The following is a 22445-nucleotide window of genomic DNA, read 5'->3' as shown; positions in this document are numbered from 1 at the left end:
GAGAGCTGGATTTAGTTCAGGTGGCCTCAGAGTGCTGTCAGGGTCACATTGGTATGTGTGTGTGTATGTGTTTGTGTGTTTAAGATTTATTTACTTTTATTGGAAAGTCAGATTTACAAAGAGGAGAGATAGAAAGCTCTTCCATCTGCTGGTTCACTCCCCAAGTGGCCACAGTGGCTAGAGCTGAGCTGATTTGAAGCCAGGAGTTTCTTCCAGGTCTTCCACATGGGTGCAGGGCCCCAAGACTTTGAACCACCCTACACTGTTTTCTCAGGCCACAAGCAGGGGAGCTGGATGGGAAGCGGGCCTGCTGGGATTAGAACCAACACCCATATGGGATCCTGGTGCATGCAAGGGGAGGTCACGTTGGCCGCTAGGATGCTGTGCCTGGCCCACAGTGTGCTTTAGGCATCTCTGGCAATGTGGAGTGGTAGACTGAGTGAAAAAGGGGACATGGTGTGGGAATCAGTGGAGGCCCCCCCCTCCAGGGAAGCTCTCGGAGTGCAGCCAGTGGGCCTGGGTGCTTCTGGGGGCCCAAATATTCTCTCTGGCCCTGCCTCCCCCACAGCAAGAGGCTAGCACAAGGGGAAAGGTAGGGTTCTGGGAGAGGGGTGCTATTGTCCGCAGCCCAGTCTCTTCCTTGGACCCACATCCTCGGACTGTCCCCTTCCTGGTCCGTTCTCCCCCTCTCCTCCCACTTTGACAGATGGATGCAGACCTGGGTGTGGCCTCAGCAAAGCCAGTGTGTCTTCCCACCCCAGGTGACACAGACACTGCAGTGGGCCGTGCGGAGTTGGACCGACCTGGAGAGCAGCATTGTGTCGGTGGAACGGCTGACACACTACGCCCAGACGCCCAAAGAGGTGACCAGGGGTAGTGGGGCATTGGGCCCAGGGTGGCTGCTCAGGAGTCAGGCAGCTCCGAGCCTGGTTCTGGAGCAGAGAGAAGCCCTGCTTCTGTGCTATCAAGGCAAGTTGCCTGTGGGGACAGGGACTGTAAGGGATCCGTAAAAGGGACAAGGTAGCCGGAATTGTCACGTGAGAGCCTATGCAAGCCCTTACCATGTGTCCATTGCTGCTTGTAGCCCCATTTCACAGGTGGGGACGCCAAGGCTGGCTGGGCAGGGATGGGGCAGGAGCTAGCCCAGGTCATGGGAACAGCCAACAGTATGTAGCTCTGACTCTCACCAAGGGAAGGGTCCCTGCTAACCCAAGTTAGAATGTGGTTAATTCTAAGAGCACAACATACAGACTGTATTCTAGGGCACTGCTGTGGTCCATGCCCACTGATATAATTTACATGAAGAATGTGCAACAGAAGCGCACACACACAGGGCAGTGGTGGGGAGGAGGGAGGCTCTGGAGGAAGGTTCCTCTGACTCCTGTCCCCTTCCTCCAGGCACCCTGGAGACTGCCCGCCTGTGCTGCCCAACCCCCCTGGCCCCGTGGGGGTCAGATCGAGTTCCGGAACTTTGGGCTGAGGCACAGGCCTGAGCTCCCACTGGCTGTGCGTGGGGTTTCTGTCAAGATCCACGCGGGAGAGAAGGTGAGTGGCCGCCCCAGACCCCAGCCTGGGCCCCCTCTCCACACCAGGATCTGCACTGGCCATCCCTCCTCCGTTCTGAGCAGCGTCCCCACCATTCTGCAAGGGACAGCTGCCTGCCTTGACTTTGAACAAGTCACTTCGTGCCTCCCTGTAAGTTTGCCCATCTGTAGAATGGGAATCATGACCCCGCCCGATGGAGTTGCAAGAAAACGCCAGGCACACAGCAAGTTTGACCCAAGTGCTTTCCGATGCTTTTATTACTCGTGTCTTTCACTTCCATGCTGGGCTTCTAGTCTTGCAAACCTTCTTGGTGGTGTTCACCTGGAGCTTTTCTCAGAACTCCTGCTTCTCCTCCAAGTGTGCCCCCTCCCTGATGAAGCCTTCCTGGATTGCTCCCCTCCTGTCCCACCCCAGGCAGCATGAAGGGTACCTCCCTTCATGGTACAGTAGGGTCCAGAGCTTACTCTGTGACACCATTTCTGAGACTAGATGGTAAGCAGCTTGAAACAAGGCCTCTTGGGTTTCCTGTGCCAAAAACCTGGGCCTGGCACACAGCAGGCGAGCCATGCATTTCCTTTGTTCATTGAATGGTGTTGAAAGAATGATGGACAGACAGGTACACACATGAGAGGGATGGGTGAGCAGTGCAGAGGCAGGGAGCAGCGGGAGGAATCAGAGGGCAGGAGTGGCCAGGGGGGACAGAGATGGTGGGAGGGCCCTGTGAAAAGGAAGGTTATTCCAGGGTGGGCTCCTGGGATGACACATGAGGGCTGTCTTAGGTACAGCAGAAAGCTACGGACCCTCTGGCCAGGCCTAATCAGAGTAAGCCTTCCCTGCCATCCCCGGCAGGTGGGCATCGTGGGCAGGACGGGAGCCGGCAAGTCCTCCCTGGTGGGGGCCCTGCTGAGGCTGCAGGAGGCGGCTGAGGGAGGGATCTGGATCGACGGGGTCCCCATCGCCGACGTGGGACTGCACGCGCTGCGGTCACGGATCACTATTATCCCCCAGGTGGGCATGGGGCAGGTGGGTGGGAGGCGGGGGCAGGGCTAGAGGGCAGAGTGGCAGGAGGGCGGGGGGCAGGGCTGGAAAGCCCTGCCCTCAACTTCACCGCCCTCCTTGCCAGGACCCCATCCTCTTCCCTGGCTCCCTACGCCTGAACCTCGACCTGCTGCAGGAGCACTCGGACGAAGCCATCTGGGCCGCCCTGGACACGGTGCAGCTCAGAGCCCTGGTGGCCAGCTTGCCCGGCCAGCTGCACTACGAGTGCGCCGACCAAGGGGACGATCTGAGGTATATTTGCCCTGTGGGGTGCTGCGGACCCCCACAACAGGGCACACAGTGAGGAAGGACCCGTTAGCCTGCACCTCTAACCACGTGAACTCCTGGTGTCTATTTCCTATCAAAAGGATAGAATGTAACTGCCTTTTAGGCCATTAGCTGTGTGCACACGCTGTCTTTGCTGTGTCTACCCAGGGCTATTTCTAGATACATGCTAACAGCCATTTCACAGGCAGAGAAACTGAAGCTTAAGGTCAGCTCCAAGATGGCAGGGTGGGGGAACCTTGCGTGTGGAGACATATACACATCCAGGCGCCCGACTGTGGTGGCTCTCCCAGCGAGTGGGCATGTGAGGAAAGATTCCCCTGGCCTGACTGGCGCACTTGCCCCCATCTCAGTCTGGGCCAGAAGCAGCTGCTGTGCCTGGCCCGGGCTCTGCTCCGGAAAACCCAGATCCTTATCTTGGATGAGGCCACGGCCGCCGTGGACCCAGGCACTGAGCTCCAGATGCAGGCGGCCCTGAAGGGCTGGTTCGCGCAGTGCACCGTGCTGCTCGTTGCTCACCGCCTGCGTTCTGTGATGGACTGTGCCAGGTAAGGTGTGCCCCCCGACCCCTGCGGCAGGGGAGGAAGGGGGCCCAGGGTACAAAGGTGCCTCAGAAAGTTCATGGTGCAGAAAACTGCACTCTCCTGGGATGCTTTCTGTAACACATCCCACGTTGAGAGCCTTCATATGGACAGCGAGCCTGGGACGTGTGCTGCTCCTGGGGGTGCAGAGCTCAGATGGGCTCGACTCCCACAGCCCTTTGCCTCTCTCCCTACAGGGTACTGGTGCTGGACCAGGGGCAGGTGGCCGAGAGTGGCAGCCCAGCCCAGCTGCTGGCCCAGGAGGGCCTGTTCTACAGGCTGGCCCAGGAGTCAGGCCTGGTGTGAGCCAGGTCTCCTTTGTCCAGCCAGGCTCCAGGCTCCACCGCCGGCTGCCCCTCCTGGGACATCCAGTCTCATTCCTGCCCTGGGAGGAAGGCAACAGAGAAAGTGACTACTAACGGCCACGTCAGACCTGGAAGCCCCAGCTCTCCGGCCACTTCCGGCCCGGCCGTTGTACTCACTCGGAAGCTTGTAACTCGTGCCCTGCCCCTGCCCAGATCACTGGGGCCACGCTGTGTGTGCTTTACACACATCGGCCCTCTTCCCTGGAGATCACTGTGGATTTCCACGTGGCTGGAAGCCAAGAGGTGCAGTGGGCCCTGCATGCCGTGACTCTGGCTTGGTCCAGCTCCAGGACAGTGTGGCCACCACTCTACTGACATGGAGATGGCCTGCCCATCTTTGTCAACATTCCTTTGGTGTAGTTGTGTGGCTTATGCCATCCTGTCACCACGGGGACCGTCCTGCCCCCACTGCTAAGTTCTTGGGAGTATTTCAATAGTTCCTGCACACAGTATTGCGTGCAGTCTGAACTGGGCACCACTGCCCCCCACCGCAATGCTGCTGCTCTGTGCCCCCTGGGGGTGCTCCAGGGGAGGGTCTCGCCCCAAGTGGACACTCAGGCCAGGTTCCCTCTGCTCCACAGTCCCTGAAACAGAGCTCTCCAGGTACCAGCAAGTAGGAGTGTCAAGTTCAATGCCCCAAAGGCCCTGAGAGGATCCCAGACTCCTGGCCTCAGCGGGACCATGTGCCTGGGTCTTGGGGTGTGTGGTACGTGTGGTGGCCAAGGAAGCTACAGCGACTCATGGGAACTCATGCTGTACTGGGCAAGCCCGGGGGTCTGCTTCGCACACTGATGAACACCCAGGTCTGGCCGGGTGAAGGCTATGTACTCGATTCAGCCAAGGACAAGGGCACAGCTCCCTGTCCAGCTTGGCCCTGGTGCTGACAGCAGCCAGGATTCTAAGACTGAACTCAAACCAGATCCTGGGGGCTGGCATTGGGGTTGCCAATGCAGGGATCTCACGTGAACATCGGTTTGAGTCCTGGCTGCTCGACTCCCAGTCCAGCTCCCTCCTCAGAAGCCTGGGAAAGAAGCAGAAGGTGGCCAAGTGCAAGGGGTCCCTGCATCCCGCACAGCACACCTGGATGGAGTCTGAGGCTCCTAGCGTCAGCTTGACCCAGCCACAGTCATGGCAGGCATTGAGGAGTGAACTGCAGATGGAAGATCTGTCCCTATCTGCTCCCTCTGTCTTTTAAGTAAATAAATCTTACCAAAAAAAAAAAATTATAGAAATTAGGAAATAGTTCAGAACTAAGTGTACAGCAGCTAAGCCCGAGGACCTCTGTAGCAAGGTGTCCAGGGCTGTGGCAAGCCAGGTTCCTACAGTGGTGGCAGCCCGGTGCACCCCCCTGGCCTCGCAACGCTGCTGGGAAAAAGCAGCAAAGACTTGCTGCTTCCTGCTGGAGCCAACCTGGACATCCAATGGGAGTGCTCTGCTACCACATGTCCCTGGGTCCCCTGGGAGTAGTGACCAGTGACCAAAACATCTGCATACACCATCAGTCCCCAGGGCTGGCACGGGGGAATAGGCACTCCAGTTTTAACTTACCACTCTAAGCTGCCTGCTGTCATCCAGAGCCGCCGGGTGCTGGAGCAGCTGTTGTATGCGGGCTCAGGAGTGGCCAGGGCTCCCTGCCTGCCCCTTGTGCTCATTCTGCTGCAGCCAGGCTGTGGGGACACTGCAGTGGCCCAGCATGACACAGGCAGTCCCCACCTTCCCTGAGTCATGTTGACTAAGCCCTGCATCTGCTAGCACCCACTGCCAGCTGAGGAGACTGCACTGCCAAGGTTACAGGCTAGCCAGAGGCAGGGCAGGGCCTCGCTCTTGCGTGGTGAGAAAAACGGCTTCCCCCCTGCTGTACCACTCCGTGGTGATGGGTACTAGCAGGCAGCCAGCCCTGGAGAGGCACTAGGACCCATTCAGTCTGGGGAGGATCTCTCGACCACTGCACAATGCAGCTGCTTGGCATGGCGCCCAGCCTGCTCCAAGACTGCATGGGTAAGAAATGGATTCAGTGTCTTGAGACCTCATGGCTGCTTTGTAGAACAGCACAGAGCATGTGCCCCCACGCGGGGTTTAAGGGCAGCGCTGGTCACAGGAGATGTCCACCTCGCCTGCACCCCACGTGTGACTGCGCATCTTCATAACCATTATTTCTCAAAGCAACAGAGCCCCGGTGGCCTGCCCACCAGAGTCACATGACTGACGAGGGACAGGGGCTCCAGGCCCTGCCCCGCCACTCGGACCTCAGACCCCCTTTTCCTCCCTCGCCTGTAAGTGACCACTCTGCCCAATCCTGACTTAACCAGAGGGGCCCTGACAGCTGCTGATGCTCTCAGAGGAGACAGAACACTCATCTAAAAAGAAAGAAAAAAAAATTTTTTTACTGCAAATGATTTTTGCATATATTCACGTTTCCAGTGTAGGTCATTACAAAAAGATGCCCAAGAAAATCTTGGCTTCCTCAACGTGAAAGAATGGTATAACTTACAAAAAAATAAATATGTATTTTGCCTAAAAGAAAAGATGTTTTCTCTGGTTGGAAGTCAGCAACGTAATTCATAGCGAGTATGAACCGGGGCGTAGAGTGCGCCCTGCGGTAGAGTGGCAGCGACCCCTGCCCCCCACAGCAGCAGGTCAGAGGAGGAGGGCTCCCAGGAGCGCAGGGACCAGCGGAGCGGTCAAGCGCAGACCCGGCCTTGGCTACTCCATTCCTGGGAAGGCCAGTTCACACCGAGCCTTCTCCCCAAGGGACCTCAGCTCTTCAGAGAGATTATCTCCTGGGAACAGTACTGGTTTTTTTTTTTCAATTAAGGAAAAACAAAACAAAACAAAACAGAAAAAGAAAGCAAATCTCTGACACTCGCGGGCGGGCTCTGGTCCGGGCAGAGGATCAGGAACTGTTTACCTTCACCATGCTGCCCTCGGCCAGCCAAGTGGACACCAAGGGTGAGATGCGAGGACCGGTGCACCACGAAGCGCCTTAGGGACCCTGGGTAGCGACTGGTCCCACCTTCAGGTACGGCGTCACACATGCGGCAGGCCCTCCTTTGGGCTGGCAGCAGCGAGGCCACCTGGGGGGTGGGGAGAGGCGAGTGGGCAGCAGCAGAAGGAAGGAGAGCTGGGGTGACTTGGGTGGGAACTGGGAAGTCGGTTCTCAGACAAGAGACTTTGGCCCCCCAGTCCTGGGGCTTTGGTGGCGTGAGGGTGTATGGGACTGCCCTGGAGCCCTGGGGCAGGTCCCAATGGAGGCAGTGCTGGGTCCCAGCACCCCAGCTCCTGGAAGACCCGTGGTCGGTGAGGGGACAGTTCAAGCCCTCAGGACACTGCCTGGGGGTGACAACAATGTTCACCATCAGGCCCTCACCCTCCACCCTGCAGCCCCAAGCACACAAAACCATGGGGGATGGTGGGGAGAGTGGGCAGGGGGCCAGGGGCTTCTCTAAGCCAACACCCCACTCCTGCACCTCCCCCCTGAAATTTAGGCTGGAGATCTGAGGCAGACGTCTGGATTTGGTCATGAGCGCCTTTCACGGCCCTGTGCGTGCCCAGCTGGCTCTCTCCAGGGGACCGCAGGTAGGTGTGTGCGTGTTGTGGGTGGGCCGCATCTCTGGGTCATGTCTCTCCGGTTTCAAGGCCGACGTGAGGCAGAGGGCTGGAGGGTGGCTGATGCTCCTGGAGTGTTTTGGTTTCCGGGGTTTGGTTTGTGTGCGTGTTTGGTTTCGCTGCAGGAGGCCGGGCTCTCCGAGAGAACGCTGGTGCGTGGGTTCTGCAGTGGCGCCAGGGCACACCAGCTCCGAGGTTCACGCCAAGCCTGCGTCTTTGGCCATGCTGTAGAACAGCCCCTTTTGCTGCAGGAGCTCGGACGGTGGGCCGTACTCTCGCACTTCCCCTTTGTCCAGCACAATCACCCTGCAGGGGGAGGGCATGGAGACGTGAGGGGGAGGGCAGGACTGGGCAGCTCATGTGCTGAGGCTCCAGCTCAGGCCCCTGCTGTCTGCTGCCAGGACTCCTGCGGTAGCCTTCTGCTCGCCCATCCTCAACCCCTACTCATAGTCAACCTCAAGTTCCCAGGAGGCTTCCTCCTGACCACCCACCCACACGTCTGCACTGGAGGGAGGGCTGGCATTGAGGCCCAACTGGTTAAACCACTGAGATGCCAGCATTCCTCCTCAGAGTGCTGGCTTGGGAGCTGGCTGCTCTGCTTCTGATCCTGCTCCCTGCTGATGCACCTGGGAAAGCTGTGAAGAGGGTCCCAGTGCTTGGGTTCCTGCACCCACGAGGGACACCTGGAAGAAAGCTCCTGGCTCCACACTGGCCCAGCTCTGGCCACTGCAGCCCTATGAGGAGCGAACCAGCAGCTGCCCACCCCCGTCACTCTGCTTTTCACACAAATGAACGCCCACATGGGCTGCTTTCTCCATGCAGAATCTTAACAGCTGCTTCATGACGCACATCAGGTCCAGGCTGGACTTCCTGTGCTGCTTTCCTTCTAACATTCGTAAAGAAGCAAGATGTGCCTGGGACTCCCCGTGGGCTCCAGGCCTCTGCTCCTGGTGTGTGGCGGCCATGGGCTCCTGCCCGGCACTGCTGCCCTTAGGGATCCGCTCACTGTATGTGTCCCCTGACTAAGCTGCTCTCTCCGAGTCAGGCGACTTGGCTGCCAACAGCCTGTGGAGGGAGCCCCAGTGCCTACCACTGTCCCAGAGAGCAGTGGGCACTCTACTGAGCACCCATCCAGGGTACAGAAAAGGCCAAGGCAGGGCTGTCACTGGGCACGTGGACAGTGAGCGAGCGGGCATGAGCACAGGACAGACCGCAGAGGTGGGGTCCCACCTGGTGTAGTCCATGATGGTGTTGAGCCGGTGCGCGATGGTGAGCACGGTGCAGTCATCGAACTGCGTCCGGATGGTGGACTGGATGAGGTCATCGGTCTCCAGGTCCACGGCCGCTGTGGCCTCATCCAGCACCAGTATCTTCGTCTTCCGCAGCAGAGCCCGCGCCAGGCACACGAGCTGGCGCTGCCCAACACTGGAGCAGGGGAGAGGGAATGGTCAAGAGGGCATGTCAAACCAGCCCTGCCCTGGTCCTGAACCCAGGCTTGAGTTGAGGGGGAGGGATGGGAAATGCCTGGTGTCCCTTTAACCAGGACAGCCTGTCCATAGTCCATGTTTATGCCACGGCAGACATCACTAATCAGATCCAGCATACCTCCTGTTGGGCTGGAAGCAGGGTCAGGATCATATACCACACATGGCCCAGAGGTAGAACTCGGCACACTTGTCCAGTGCTGCCATGGGGAGGCGTATGGGCCACAATGCACGCCCCACAGCAGCGCAGCCCTAACCCAGGCAGGGCGTGCATGGCTGGTTCTGAACTCTGCAAGCACGAGAGGCTGACACAGTGAAGGCCAGCAGACGGAATGGATATGCTTTTCCTGTCTGGCTTCCTCGTGACACCAGGCCTGCATGCTCGTGACAAGGGTGTGCCCTCACTGCCCCAGGGGAGGCCACGTCAGTCATGTCAGACACCTGAGTGAGCCTAGCAGGGGTAGGGGGCGGTGGGCGGGCCACAAGGACAAACAACCCTCTAGTTGCTGTGTACTGTGGAGTGTGGCAGAGGCTGGGCGTCACAGCCCTGGGTAACTAAACCACACACTGACTGATGCCACACACCTGGGATGCCAGCGGCTCCCAGCTTCGCCCTGCCCCAAGTCACGTGACCGTTTACAACACCACTCATGGGCCAGATGAAAAAGAAAAGCCAGCCGTTGTAGACAAACTGAATTTCAAATCCCACCCATGGCTGCCTTGGCAGGGCCAGCCTATGTGATTCTCCAGGCTCAGCGTTCCCAGCCCTGCTTAGCTGCTGGGTCACAGGCAGGTTCTGAGAACCGGAACAGAAGGGTCCAGGCCAGGGTTGGGGCATAGGACTGCCGACTGGAACGGAAGCCTTCAGGTGGTCACCCTCAGTCAATCAGAGCTGCTGGCCATTCCGGTCACACCTCAGGGTTAAAGGATGGAGACCCATTTCACAAGAAGGGGACAACAAGGTTCAAGGACAAACAGCTTGGGTATGGGTAGAACTGGGACTCCTCCCGAGTCTGACACAGGATACACCAGGACAGAACCCCCCAGGCAGCCCCCAGCCTACCTCAGGTTCTCCCCGCCTTCTGCACACTCGTGGTTCAGCTTGTCGGGCAGGCCGGACACGAAGTCCTTCAGGTGTGCCAGCTCCAGGGATGTCCACACCTCCTCGTCCGAGTACTGGCTGAAGGGGTCCAGGTTCATACGCAGGGAACCAGAGAACAACACTGGGTCCTGGCCGGAGACAGTGGTGCGTGGGGTCAGTGGCTCACGCCAGGCCTGGCACGGCCAGACAGCAGCCCCTGCCCGCACGCCCGGGGCTTCACAGGCTCCGACGGGGTGGCGGGGGGGGGGGGCGGGGTTGAGTGGGGATGGACCGTGCTGGTGTGCCCTGTGTGTGCACCTGCTGCCCCGGTCCCCAAGCCCACCTGGGGGATGATGGTGATCTTGAAGCGCAGGTTGTGCAGGCCGATCTTGGCAATGTTGACGCCGTCAATGATGATCTCGCCTTCTGCCGACTCATTGATCCGAAACAAGCCCAGGGTCAGGGAGGACTTCCCGGCTCCTGTCCGCCCCACGATGCCAACCTGTGGGATAGGGTGGGTAGGAATGCTGTTCCCTGGAGGGACCAATCCTACTTGGGTGCCTTGCTCCACAGTGGTCAGCACATCTGGTCAACCTGACACCTACCACTGAACCCCTACTCACCCTTCCTGCCCCCTCCCCACCTGTAACTTCCCACAGATTCCTTCAAGGAACTTTTCTTCAGTTACAAACTGAAGGTCTGCTACCCACCCACCTCCCCAGCCAGGGAACTCATCAGCCCTTTCTGTAAGGCAGTAGTGATCTCCAAGGTCATGGGCCTCTTGCAGAAGGCATCCAAAACTCTTAATTCATAAGAATACTAGGGAGCCCTGAGCAGTCCCCGCCTGGTCTGTGGTGATTTTCCCATCCCAAAGTGTTGAGCTGTCTCAGATTCTTGCAGATTCCCCTGCACCTCTTTGCACGTGATCTGGCCTCCACTCATCCACCCCTCGAGGGACTCGGGCATCCTGGACACAATGGCTGGCATTCCTGACCTCCAATCCCATTCTCGTTCCCCTGGGGTCCCAACAGGCACAACTGCCCATGAGAGCTGTCACGTGGGACAGTCTATCTCGTGGGAGCATCATGCTCTGGTCCCGAAGTGGTGACAGAAGAATGAATCCACATGTTCAGAGATGCCAAAAGGCCTGAAGCCTGATTTCCAAGGAAATCTGAAGGATCTTGAGGCAAGGACATTTTCCGGGAACAGCTAGGAACCAGGGAAAAGTTCCAGATTCCTGACCATTTTAGGCTCCCATCAGCCACTCAGAGCTGTGGGATGACTGTATCTTCTCATCCTGTGGGTCACTAACTCGGAGGCCCGAGGGGTCAGGGCTGGGGTGGTAGAGCACACACAGCAAGCTGAGAGGTGCCAAGCAGGGCCCAGGGTCGCCCAAGGGTTTGATGTGTCACATGGACAGGAAGTAGGATTTATACAAAGTGCTGCAGCTCTCTGCCCTGTACCATGGCTCTGTGAGCCGGGGGTAGGGGTGGGGACGGGTGACAGGGTGGACAAGCCACCAGGCTGGGGGACATCATGATGTGTCCTCACCTTCTCGCCGCCATCGATGGTGACGTTGATGTGCTTCAGAACCAGGTCCAGGTCTTCCCGGTACCGGAGGCTGTAGTCCCGGAATTCCACCCGGCCCACCTGGGGCCAGCTGCTGGGCGGAGCTGTCTCCTCAATTTGCCAGGGAGCCTGTAGGCACAGCAAGGGTCGGGGTCATGCCCAGAGCCCACCTGTGTGCCAGGGACTCTAACCAAACAGCTCTCTGTGACTCCTGACCTCACCAGGGATGGCATGAGGCCTCAGGACTGGGTCTCTGACATTGGCCCTGGAGGCCATGGCAAGGCCCCTCCCTCATAACAGGAGGAGGGCCCACTTTCCAGATCAGGCCTGGTTATCGGTCAGTGCCGTCCTTCCCGGCACTCACAGCACACAGCAGGTGTTCACTAAAGGCCCAGGGATGGAGGAGCAGCCTCTTTGGGACAGATGGCAGAGTGAAGGCACGTTTCCCTGTGGCCTGCACATTCACCAGCTGACAGTGACGACAGCAGCTGACACGGAGTGCCCAGCACCAGGCCTGCCCTCACCCGACCTCCATGCCCCCACTATCTCTCAGGGCCTCTGTTGCTGCTTCTGATTCACAGACGAACACTGGAAGACACACAGAGATGCCTCTGAACTCACTGTTGGCTGTGGCCCACACCCACTGTGCCCTGAGCCGACTGGTCCTCGGTGCTCTGCGTCCAGCCTGCAGGAACACCGCGCACACAGCCAAGGCTGGATGCAGAGCACCAAGGACACAGCTCAGAAACACCAAGCAAGAAAGTGGCCCCACGGGGGAAACTTCGTCAACAACACTTGTATTGAGCGCCCACACACGTGGGATGCTCTGCCTGGGGTTCTGGGCGAATGGCATCATTTGCAGCATCAAAGGCAGAGCCCACTGGTTATTCAGAAAACCCAGTGGCATCGGCTTAGCCTAGTGGTCAGCATTCCACATTGGAGTGCCTGTTTCATTCCCACCCGTGGCTGCAGACTCTGGGAGGCGGCAGGTGACGGCTCAAGTCCTGGGGGTAGCAGACCACCCATGTGGGAGACCCAGTGAGTTCCAGGCTCCTGCCTTCATTCTGTCCCAGCCCTGGAGGCTGCACACAGGTGGGGAGTGAACAGACAGATGGGAGATCTCTGTCTCCCCTGCCCCTCAAATGAGCAAATAAAGCAGCAGATACAAGATCTCTTTCTCCCCGCCTTTCAAGTAAAGCAATAACCAATGGGAAAAAAAATTCAACTTTGGTGCAAGAGCTTTCAGGGTAATGCACCATTCTGAACACGGCCTTTGGAGCTGGTGAGATCTGGGGTCAGCCTCCAGCAGCCCAGTGCGCAGGCCTCTGCTGGGGACCCTCTGGGCAGTGGGGGGTGGTGGTGGCACCAGGCATTCCTGTATCACTGTCCTCACTGCAGGCAGCCAGGTCTGCAGCTGTGCCTCTGGTCTCAGGTGTTCTGCTGAGCCACACGGGACCACGGATCCTGCTTTTGGGGGTCCTTTTCTCTCCATCTAGAACCTAGAAACTCTGGCTACCTTAACTGCAGGACCTTCCAAACTCAGGTCAGCTCCTTCCCATATAAAGGTTTCTGCCATCTGTGTACTTTCTCTTAATACTTAACTCATTTGTTCTTCATTTCTCAACTGCTTTCATACACCAAACACAAGTGGAAAACTTGTACCATTTTCCACCAACAGAAACCCCTGATAAAAATATGTAACATGTAATGGCAGGTTGCCTGGTGGGGACTGCTGGCTACTCATCTGTTGGAGGAAGATTTTCTGAATTAAGGGTTTCTGTGACATCATCGAGAGGTATGACACGGGAGCTGGCACTGTGGCATAGTGGGTGAAGCCCCTGCCTGCGACGCTGGCATTCTACATGAACACTACTTTGAGTTCCGGCTGCTCCACCTCCAATCCAGTTCTCTGCTAATGTGCCTGGGGAAGTAGTGGAGAACGGCCTACATCCCTGGGCCTCTGCCAGCCACGTGGGAGACCCACATGAAGCTCTTGGCTCCTGGATTCAGGGTGGTCCAGCACCAGCCATTGTGGACATATGGGGACTCAACTAGTAGATGAAAGACCTCTGTCTCATTCCCCCACCCCGCCCCATAACTCTTTCAAAAGCAATAGAGAAATATTAAAGAAAAAAGAGCACAAAACATAATTGGAAGAGAAAAAGTTCCCAAGTTGGTGATACATGCTGGTTGACTCAACGCCCTGGCTCAGGTCAGCAGCCACGGCTCAGGTCAGCAGCCACGGCTCAGGTCACCGGCCACGGCTCAGGTCAGCAGCCACGGCTCAGGTCAGCAGCCACGGCTCAGGTCACCGGCCACGGCTCAGGTCACCGGCCACAGCTTTACCTCCTTCTCGGTCTCAGAATACTCCTGCAGTCTCTCCACGGCTACGATGTTGGTCTCCATCTCGGACGACATCCGCACCAGCCAGTTCAAGTACGCAGTTACCTGTGAGTGAGACAGTCACACAGCGCTTCCTGAGTGGGCAATGTGACTTTTTTCTTTCCCTCTGGTTATCTAAGAATCATGAAACTTTCCAGGTACAAAAGCTACAGAAATGAGCCACCCCCCAGCACCTCACCCAGATTTGCCACACATCTTTTCCCAACTACCCATGTGTCACATGACTCAACTCAAAGCAAATCAGAAAATGTTCTGAGCTATGTGTGATTTGAAGTCACAGCATGCAGAAACTCAGGAGATGCAGCTGATGCAGTGCCGAGAGGGAAATTCACAGCTTTAAAGCTGGTTCCCTTAGAGCTGAAATCATCCCCTGGGGCCAGCAAGCAGTCTCTCTCTTGGACAGCAGTCATGATTGTATCAAACTCCACTGGGGCTGGGATTGGTCACCACCTTTGGTCCATTCCTTGAACTCCTCTCAGGCTCTGCCCAACCCTCCCCTACACCCACAGACATCCCCAAGAAACCCCACAAGGAGACAGCGATAACCCAGGCAAGCACAGCCCCCTTACCTGAAGTGAGTAAGACACGGAGAGGCCCACCATGCCGGCGCTGAGGCTGTGCCGGGAGATGACCGCGAACAGCGCGGCGAACAGGACGATGCAGTTGCCCACGTACTCTAGCCGCACGGCCAGCCACCTGCAGAGGCACGGGGGGCCCACAGGGAGGCTGGAGGTCAGCTTCCCAGAGGGTCACCCTCCAGCTCACGGGAGGACACGGGGCAGGGGCGGCCATGCTGCTCACTGATGTGGTTGGGACAGAGGCCTTGTTGGCTCTGGCTGTCTCGGACATGCAGCCCAGGCATCGGGGTAGGACCCAGGGGACAGAGTGCAGGCCATTCTTCAGCTCTCCGGGCATCCCAGGGAATGAGACTGAATTCTCTGGAAACAGCCCGCCAGGAATCTGTAGCTTCCTTTTTTAAGGACCACGCTTTTCTCACTAAACACTGCAACTGCTTCAGGGACATAAAACAGCTCTAGCATCAAGAGACAGAGAGGGCAGAGGCAAACTCCCAGTTCTTACTTCTTAAATTTTAGGTTTTCTTTTTTTTTTTTCAGAGAGAGAAGTACAGAGATTCTTTAACCTGCTGGTTCCCCTCCTGTATGAGCCAGGAGGCAGGAGTTCACTCCAGGCCCTCCAGGTCAGTGGCAGATCCCAAGTACTGGGAGCTGTCGCCACTGCCTCTCAGGGTGTGCACTGGCAGCAGCGGGAACCGGGGCGGAGCTAGGACTCGGACCCAGGGCTCGAGACACCTCAGGTGCTGCTTACCCTCTAGGCCAAATGCCTGTGCCAGAAACTTCCTTTTGACATGCCTTCCTAATGTTCCAAGGCCCCAACTGGAAGGCCTGGGGGACTCAACCACTTATGTTACATGACAAACTGCTCAACAGTGCACAGGCCTCCAGGGACAGGGGGTGGTCAGCCTTTCCCACTGCGACCCTGATGTTGCACATGCCAGATCCATGTGTGTATATGACCCACCCGTGGTACAGCCTGACCCTGACCGGCTCGTTAGCATTGTGTAAGGAAGCCAAGGCTACTGGCAGCTGTGGTCTCGCCTCCCAGCCGCACATGGAAGTGGGTGAGACGACGCCACACGAGCCCTCCCTAGAGCATTTTCTACCTCACCCCGACACGAGGGTGCAGAGAGGCGAGTTGGATGCTCTGCAGGATATAAATCAGCTGCTTCTCTAACAAACAGCAGAGTTGTGTCCCGACTCCCAGTACTGCTTTAGGCTCCTGACAAAATGACAATTTCACGTCATGAAGAAATGACATGCACAATGCACAAGTTGCTTGAAATGCACCTTGCACTCCAAGGTGCAGCCTTGCGCGAGAACATGCAGGTGGACAGTAGACCTGCCAGTCAAGATCTGGCATCACCAGGATGCTGGCTGAGCACAGAGCTGCAGTCAACCTGCACAGAGCGCCCCTGCCCTCTGTGGTGCCACAGCCTAGCCACCCCTGGAAGAAGGCAGAGGGAGATGTGGGGGGCCCAAAGACGGGTGCTCAGGGGGCTGCCCCCACCCCTGCAGCTGGCCGGCATACCTGTTGGCCACGATGCTGGGATAGTAGGCCTTCTGGTTCTCGTCCACCTTCAGATCGCTCTGGCGGATGAAGCGCTCCTGCTCCTCGAAGGCCCGGATGACGCTCACGCCCAGCAGTGTCTCGTTGAAGTGCGAGTACACAGGGGAGCGGCTCACCGACTCCAGGCGCTTCAGTTGCCGCGATGAGGCCACGTAAAACCTCTGTGGGGGAGGGTACAGGGAGCAAAGAGATGGGGGAGGTGGAGGGCCCCTCACCCCCTCCTCCTGGGGCTGGGCATCTGGGAGTGACCAAGAGCCACCCTCTCATAGCCCAGAAGCAAAATGTTGGACTGGCTGCTTTTTAATGCTTTAAAGAGATTCAATTAATTATTATTAACTATTAATTATTCAAAAGGCATGGTGACAGAGGGGGACACAGGGAGGCTGGGTTTTGATCCACTGGGTCACAACAGCCGGGTTGACACATTCTGGGACTGGGAACTCCTTGGAGATTTTCTACAAGCAGGTGGCACATCATCCACTGCACCCAGGGGTATCAGCAGGAAGCGGGCCGGCCAGTCCACACACTGGCGCTTTGTAAGGGATGCTGGAGTCGGGAGCAGCAGCTTCGTGTGCCACAGTGCTGCCCAATGCCAATGACCCTGGACGCCGCGCCTCATCAGGCAGGGCAGGCGAGGGTTTCTGCAGAGGGGATGTGGCATGGCCCGCAGGGGGGCCCCCAGCAGCCCCGACTTCTTTGCTGGGGGATTCCTCTTGCTTGAAATCAAACGGGCTCAGTGGGATGGCTATGGTTCCCCAGGTTGCGTGTAGGCAGAGGTGGCCTTGACTAAGTGCTGGACCATCTGATGCCCACGCATTCTGCATCCTTGGTCTCTGCATTCACTGAGTAAACCCTCCACAGAGCCAGCTACTGTGTTTTTAAACAGCTCTGTGTGGAACACAGATCTCTCCCTTGTCAGCATTTCTGGAAGCGCAGACGTCACAGCGCACCAGCTGTCACAAGTCATCGACATGTGGCTTACAGCACACAGGAGGCGCATCTGTTCCATGCCAATACTACATCACTTTGTAGGAAGAGCCTCAGGCACCTGTGGGCTTCATTATCGCAAGGGGGTCTGGCACCAATCCCACAGACAGTGCGGAACAACTTATAGGAGAGGCACTGACCCATGACTGTGGGCTTCCTGCCCTGCTCCCTGTCCTCAATCTTGTCTGAGATATAGATGTGACGGCTGGGTCACCAGCAACTTACTCTGACACATGAGGTCAACCTAAAAAAGGAAGGTTGTGCAGAGACAGTAAGACCAACATTTAAAAAGGGGCTGGAATCTGGGATATTAAATTCACAGGGCTGCTACCCCAGCTGTTAACAGCCTTCCTATTCCCATCTCTGTCGTGAGAGGGGGAAAGAAGCTAAAGGACTGTATATTGGACGATGATGTTAAATAACAAAGCTGTTGGGGGCAGAACACGCCAATCCTCCATTTGTTAGTACCAGCATCCCACATGGGCACCAATTCATGTTCTGGCTGCTCCACTTCCGATCCAGCTCCTTGACTGTGGACCTAAGTCCCTGGGCCCCTGCACCTTTGTCAGAGAGCAGGACGAGGCTCCTGGCTTCGAACCGACTCAGCTATGGCCAATGTGGTCATTTTGGGTGGGGGAACCAGTGGATGGAAGACCATTCTCTCTGTCTCTATTTCTCTCTCTGTACCACTGCCTTTCCAATAATTGGAAATTACAATAAAAATAAATCTTAAAAAAAAAAAAAACTAAAAGCAACTGACCGAAAGGTTCACTCTGACAAAGACCCATCACAGCAGGCTGCCCTCTGCCCCATAGTGGGGGACACGGGGAGCCCAGGGCTGTTCACTCACCTGGACGAAGAAGTAGATGAGGCCCAGCGGGGGGATGCAGACAGCGGCGAGGGGCGTGGTCACCAGGATGACGATGCAGGCGCCCACGACACTGAAGAGCGAGTTCATGAACATCTTGATGGCCTGTGGGATCATGGAGTCGACCGTGTCCAGCTCCTTGGAGAAGCGGTTCACCAGGTTCCCGCTGGGCGTGCGCTCGAAGAAGCTCATGGGTGACCGTAGCACGTTGTGCAGTAGGTCCAGGTGCAGGCGGCGGGAGGCAAAGATGCCCCCAATGGACACGGCCATGGAGTAACCCAACACGGTGATGCCTGTGGACAGGCTGGGGTCAGCGCATGGCAGGGAGCGGCGGGGGGAGCTGGCCTGCACCCTCCCTGCCTTCTAACCACGGCCATGACGGTGTGGTGGCCACGGTCTATGGAGCACTGACTGTGTGCTGAGCAGTGCTAGGGTTCTGCAAGCCTGTCTCACTCTTTTTTTTTTTCCTGAGGCTTCTGAGAAAAGTCTATTGCCACCCATTTCATAGAGGAGGAAAAAAAGCCCAGTTTCAGTGAATTCCTTTGTCCTCAAGATCCTCCACCCACAGGAAAACAGGGCTGAGCCTGGAACGCAGGCAGCCTGCTCTGTGCCTGGTTCATCCAGCCCAGCACAGACCCATGACAATCTCCGAGCAAGGCACGGCATGGCCCTGTCCCTGAGCTGTCCCCACGAGACAGCCACTCAATGCTCCCTGTGACTAATGCACCCCAGTCCCTGAATATTTGAGTTCCTTTTAATTAACTGTAGTTTCAACCGCCACGATGCTGGACTCCACAGCTGTCATCATATGCTGTGTGGTCCCAGGTACATACCAAGCCCTCTCTGGGCTCCACTTTCCCCTTCCTCAGTTATAATTCTAAGGCCACAGTTTTTTGTCCTACCAGGAAGGGGAGGAGGAGGAAGTTAGGGATGGAGAGATCCCAAAACTCTTTTCTGTGTCTGGTCTTCTGACGGTTTGGTCAAATCCACCTCGTGGGCACTCCCAGCTGCCATCACTCCTCCTATTGCCCCATGGAAGCAAGCCACGCTTCTGTCCAGGGAGTCGACCTCACAGGGGCAGAGCATGCTCGGACTCGGGTTCTTTAGGAGGAAATACAACAAGCAGAGGCCCAGCGGCAGAGAGCCAGGCCCACCATCCCAGTCCCACTGAGCAGCGGCGAGACCTTCCATGAGTCACTCAGTCTGTCTGAGCCTCACTTTCCACATCTCTAAGTTGGGGCAAGGGCAGTCAGCTCTGAGGACAGCCAGCACCAACCTGCCGATGTGCTTGGTGCTGGGGAAGCCCTCACACGGGTCAGGTGTGTGCCCCTGCTGTGTCCGTGGTGGTGTCTTGGACACTGAAGAGACACGTGTGGACAGAAGTGCATGGCACAGCACAGCAGCTAAGGGCTCTCAGCCACACTGCTTTGTGCCATGCCAGGGCTGCCCTCCAGCGGCTGTGCTTCTCTGGGCTTCACCTCTCTGCACATCTAAGCTGGGAGAACGGTCAGCTCCTAGCTAGCAGGACTGAAGCTCGTGCAAGTGGGCCCAGGGACCGACGGTCAGGAATGAGGGGCCGGGGAGAGAAGGGCTGTGGCAAGATGTGTCACTGCTGACAGGTGAGGTCAGATGACTGTCATCAGGGCCACACCATGCACAGTGGGAGCGTAAGCAGGGCCCCCGGCCTCCAGGTCAGCAGCAACAGCCCCCGCTCTGCTAAGCTGCCACACGTGGCAAGTACAGTCCAGTGTGCCCAGGGAGACAACAGCATCTCCATCTTCCCAGGACACACCAAGGGCCACCAACGAGACTGCAAAGATGCCCTTTGCCCTTGTCTTTGAACCTGCACTATCCCCAGAAGCCTCTGTCCTCTACTTTCCTAATCCACAAAATGGGCCTTACTGGTGTTTCCCTCCCTTTCTTCTCTCAGACACAGCGTCCAGCCGACACTGGTGCTGCAAAGACCCGGGCGTGTGCCATGTGACAGGTGTGCTTCACACGGGCCTGGGCTGCACAAAGCCCCGAGGACTACAAGAGGACTGAAATGCCAACATGTGTCAATGTCAGGCAGGGATAGAGACACCCACCTTGCGAAATGCCCAGGGCCCCATAGACACCCAGGCGGACGTTGGTGTGCTCCTGGGTCCCGTTGACGATGGGGTCGTCTGTCCATTGGCCGAGCCAGAAGTTGGAGGCCAGGGAAGAGGCGTGGTTACACAGGAAGAGGAAGATGCTCAGGAAGGAGATGAAGAGTCCGATGGCCTTCATGTAGTCCCAGTACACGGACAGCTTGACCTGGAGGTCCCAAAGAAGGCATCGCACCACGACCCAACTGTGGCCTGCCACCACACTGCCACAGCATAGCTAAGCCACGTGGCTCCCTAGGTTCCTGGCTCCTGCCTGGCTTATGGCTTACAGGATCTGATACTTTAGATGTATTTTGAAAACTCCAGCCTACGGCCCAGTGTTGTGGGATAGCCAGTTAAGCTTCCACCTGTGGTTAATATGGGTGCCAGTTCAAGTCCCAGCTGCTCCACTCTCAATTCAGCTCCCTGCTTACAGACTGGGAAAGCAGCAGAGAATGGCCCATGGCCTGGGTTCCTGCACCCACATGGGAAACCCGTAAGAAGCTCCTGGTTCCAGGCTATGGACTGACCCAGCACCAGAAGCTGTGGCCATCTGAGAAATCAATCTATAGATCCAAGATACTGAACTGTTACAAAACACATAAAACGTTCAAAAAAAAAAAAGCCCACCCCCATTGTATCTATTTAAATATTAACTGTACTTATTTTTCAAAATCAATGTTGGCAGTGAGCACTGTGGTACAGCAGGTTAAGCCACCACTTGGGATGCCTGTATCCCATGTCAGAAAGCCTAGTTCAAGACCCAACCCCTCTGCTTCCGATCCAGCTCCCTGACAATGCATCCTGGGGGGGAGCAGGTGATGGCTCAAGTGCTTGGGCCTCTGTCATCCATCTCCAGTCTCCTGGCTTCACATCTGGGGAATAAACAGCTGGGTGGGAACTCCGCCTGTTGCTTCGCCTTTCAAGTACAGAAGAAGAAACTTTTTTTTAAAAGTAACTCTGCATCACTCTCAGAGGTGGAAAACTGACATCTGCCCAAACAGAAGATCTCTGAAGGAATAAAACAAGAGCCTGAAAACGTTCTCCCAGTTATAGAGGCACGTAACCAGGACTTTCTCAGATACAACCACGTGGTCTCACAGAGAAGAGAAACCGATGGAACCAAGCTGCTTGCTGACCACAGTGCGCGGTGCTGGCCAGTACTGGATCTGCTCACAACCCAAGCCCACGGGAGGGGGCCACAGGAAGCCCCGAGGTCGCCCACAGCTACCGAGGGCCCCAGGCGGCTCAGCAAGGGTGGCAGTCCACACAGCAGAGACCACAAGTACCCACGCTAGGGTCTGGCGGTCAGGGTTCAATCCCTGCCTGTGGCTCGGGAGCTGTGACGTAGGGGTACGTCGGCTGCCTTCTGTGGTGGCCTGGGTATCCTGCGCTGTTGACGGTTTTTCTCCAGGCCTGCTGCGAGGGATGCAGGGCCTGAAAACCCAGAGCTCTGCCTGGCACCCAGCACCCAGCAGGTGCCTGGGAACGCTGGTCCTGGCCCTCACCTGCCCTGTCTGGGCCTTGTCCGCCTCCACCAGCTTCCAGGTCTCCTCCTTTGGAGCCTCCGGCTTCCGCAGCTCAGAGGTGCTGTTGTGGTGCTTGCTGAGGTCCCCGCTGCTGCTGAGCTGTCTGGAAGAGCTGCTCAGCTGTCTGGAAAAAGCAGAGTGTGAGAGCATTAACCGAGGGCAGCTGGGAGCATGGGGCGCTAGCTCCCTGGCTGGGGCGGTGTGCCTGGGCCAGAGCTCTGGCAGCAGGAGGGGGCATGAGCAAGGACACCTGATAGCATACCCCCAATCCTCAGGCACGGAGATGTGGGTGCAGAGGCCCCCAAAACTCTCCATGTAGAAGCTCAGTTCCCAGCGGGGTGGTATGGGAGGTGTTGTGGGCCTTTAAGAGGTGGAGTGCGGGGTAGGGAAGGTCCTTACGTCATTGAACAAGCTGTCCCAGGGCACTGTAGGACCCTAGTCTCTCCTCCCTGGCTCCTGCCACCTGCTACCTGCCGCCTGCCAGAGGGCCTTTGCCGTGCCTTTTAAACTCTGAGTCTCTGAAACTCGGAGCGAAGTATCCTTTCCCTCCTAACTAGCTCGTCTCAGTTACTCTGCCGGATGCATGAACCAGGGTTCCAAACACTAAGGTTAGGAGCAACAGGCAACATGATCTGCGGTCACCTGGGTGGGTCTGCAGAAACCTGATGAGCACTGGGGGCGATTCAGGGAGGACTGTTTTCTGAGGGGTGCCAGCACACGGAGCACAGGTCTTCTGGGGCGCCCTCTCGGGGCGTGGCTCTTGGTCCTCTTTCGTTTCTCTTATTTTAGCTTTTGGATCTTTTTCATGTTTGAGAAATGATATCAGACCAATC

General features: G+C 57.1%; 2 protein-coding genes across 4 annotated transcripts in view; one reads left to right on the top strand and one right to left on the bottom strand.

The window, feature by feature from the left end:
• Window positions 1–3755, top strand: part of ABCC6 (ATP binding cassette subfamily C member 6) — a 38935-nt gene extending 35180 nt beyond the window's left edge. Inside the window, exons 26-31 of the mRNA XM_040973724.1 lie at window positions 762–863; window positions 1399–1545; window positions 2395–2553; window positions 2669–2835; window positions 3222–3416; window positions 3647–3755. Of these exons, the coding sequence (XP_040829658.1) occupies window positions 762–863; window positions 1399–1545; window positions 2395–2553; window positions 2669–2835; window positions 3222–3416; window positions 3647–3755 (879 nt within the window). The remainder of the gene's footprint in view (window positions 1–761; window positions 864–1398; window positions 1546–2394; window positions 2554–2668; window positions 2836–3221; window positions 3417–3646) is intronic.
• A 2602-nt stretch (window positions 3756–6357) lies between these two features.
• ABCC1 (ATP binding cassette subfamily C member 1) overlaps window positions 6358–22445 on the bottom strand; it is a 102528-nt gene continuing 86440 nt past the window's right edge. For 2 of the 3 annotated variants that reach the window (XM_040973263.1, XM_040973264.1), the window contains 11 exons: window positions 21592–21736; window positions 20045–20252; window positions 17940–18250; window positions 16064–16263; window positions 14527–14653; window positions 13901–14002; window positions 11537–11683; window positions 10329–10487; window positions 9968–10134; window positions 8651–8845; window positions 6358–7726 (listed from right to left, as the gene is read on the bottom strand). In XM_040973263.1, coding sequence (XP_040829197.1) covers window positions 7618–7726; window positions 8651–8845; window positions 9968–10134; window positions 10329–10487; window positions 11537–11683; window positions 13901–14002; window positions 14527–14653; window positions 16064–16263; window positions 17940–18250; window positions 20045–20252; window positions 21592–21736 — 1870 coding nt within the window. In that variant the 3' untranslated portion in view covers window positions 6358–7617. Of the gene's footprint in view, window positions 7727–8650; window positions 8846–9967; window positions 10135–10328; window positions 10488–11423; window positions 11436–11536; window positions 11684–13778; window positions 14003–14526; window positions 14654–16063; window positions 16264–17939; window positions 18251–20044; window positions 20253–21591; window positions 21737–22445 lie in introns of those variants that run through there. The other variant, XR_005883190.1, reaches the window with a different exon arrangement.

This window comes from Ochotona curzoniae, unplaced genomic scaffold (assembly GCF_017591425.1).
Source record: "Ochotona curzoniae isolate NIBS_2020 unplaced genomic scaffold, NIBS_Ocur_1.0 contig_2321, whole genome shotgun sequence".
NCBI classification, from domain to species: Eukaryota; Metazoa; Chordata; class Mammalia; order Lagomorpha; family Ochotonidae; genus Ochotona; species Ochotona curzoniae.
This window is presented reverse-complemented; position numbering and strand designations above follow the sequence as displayed.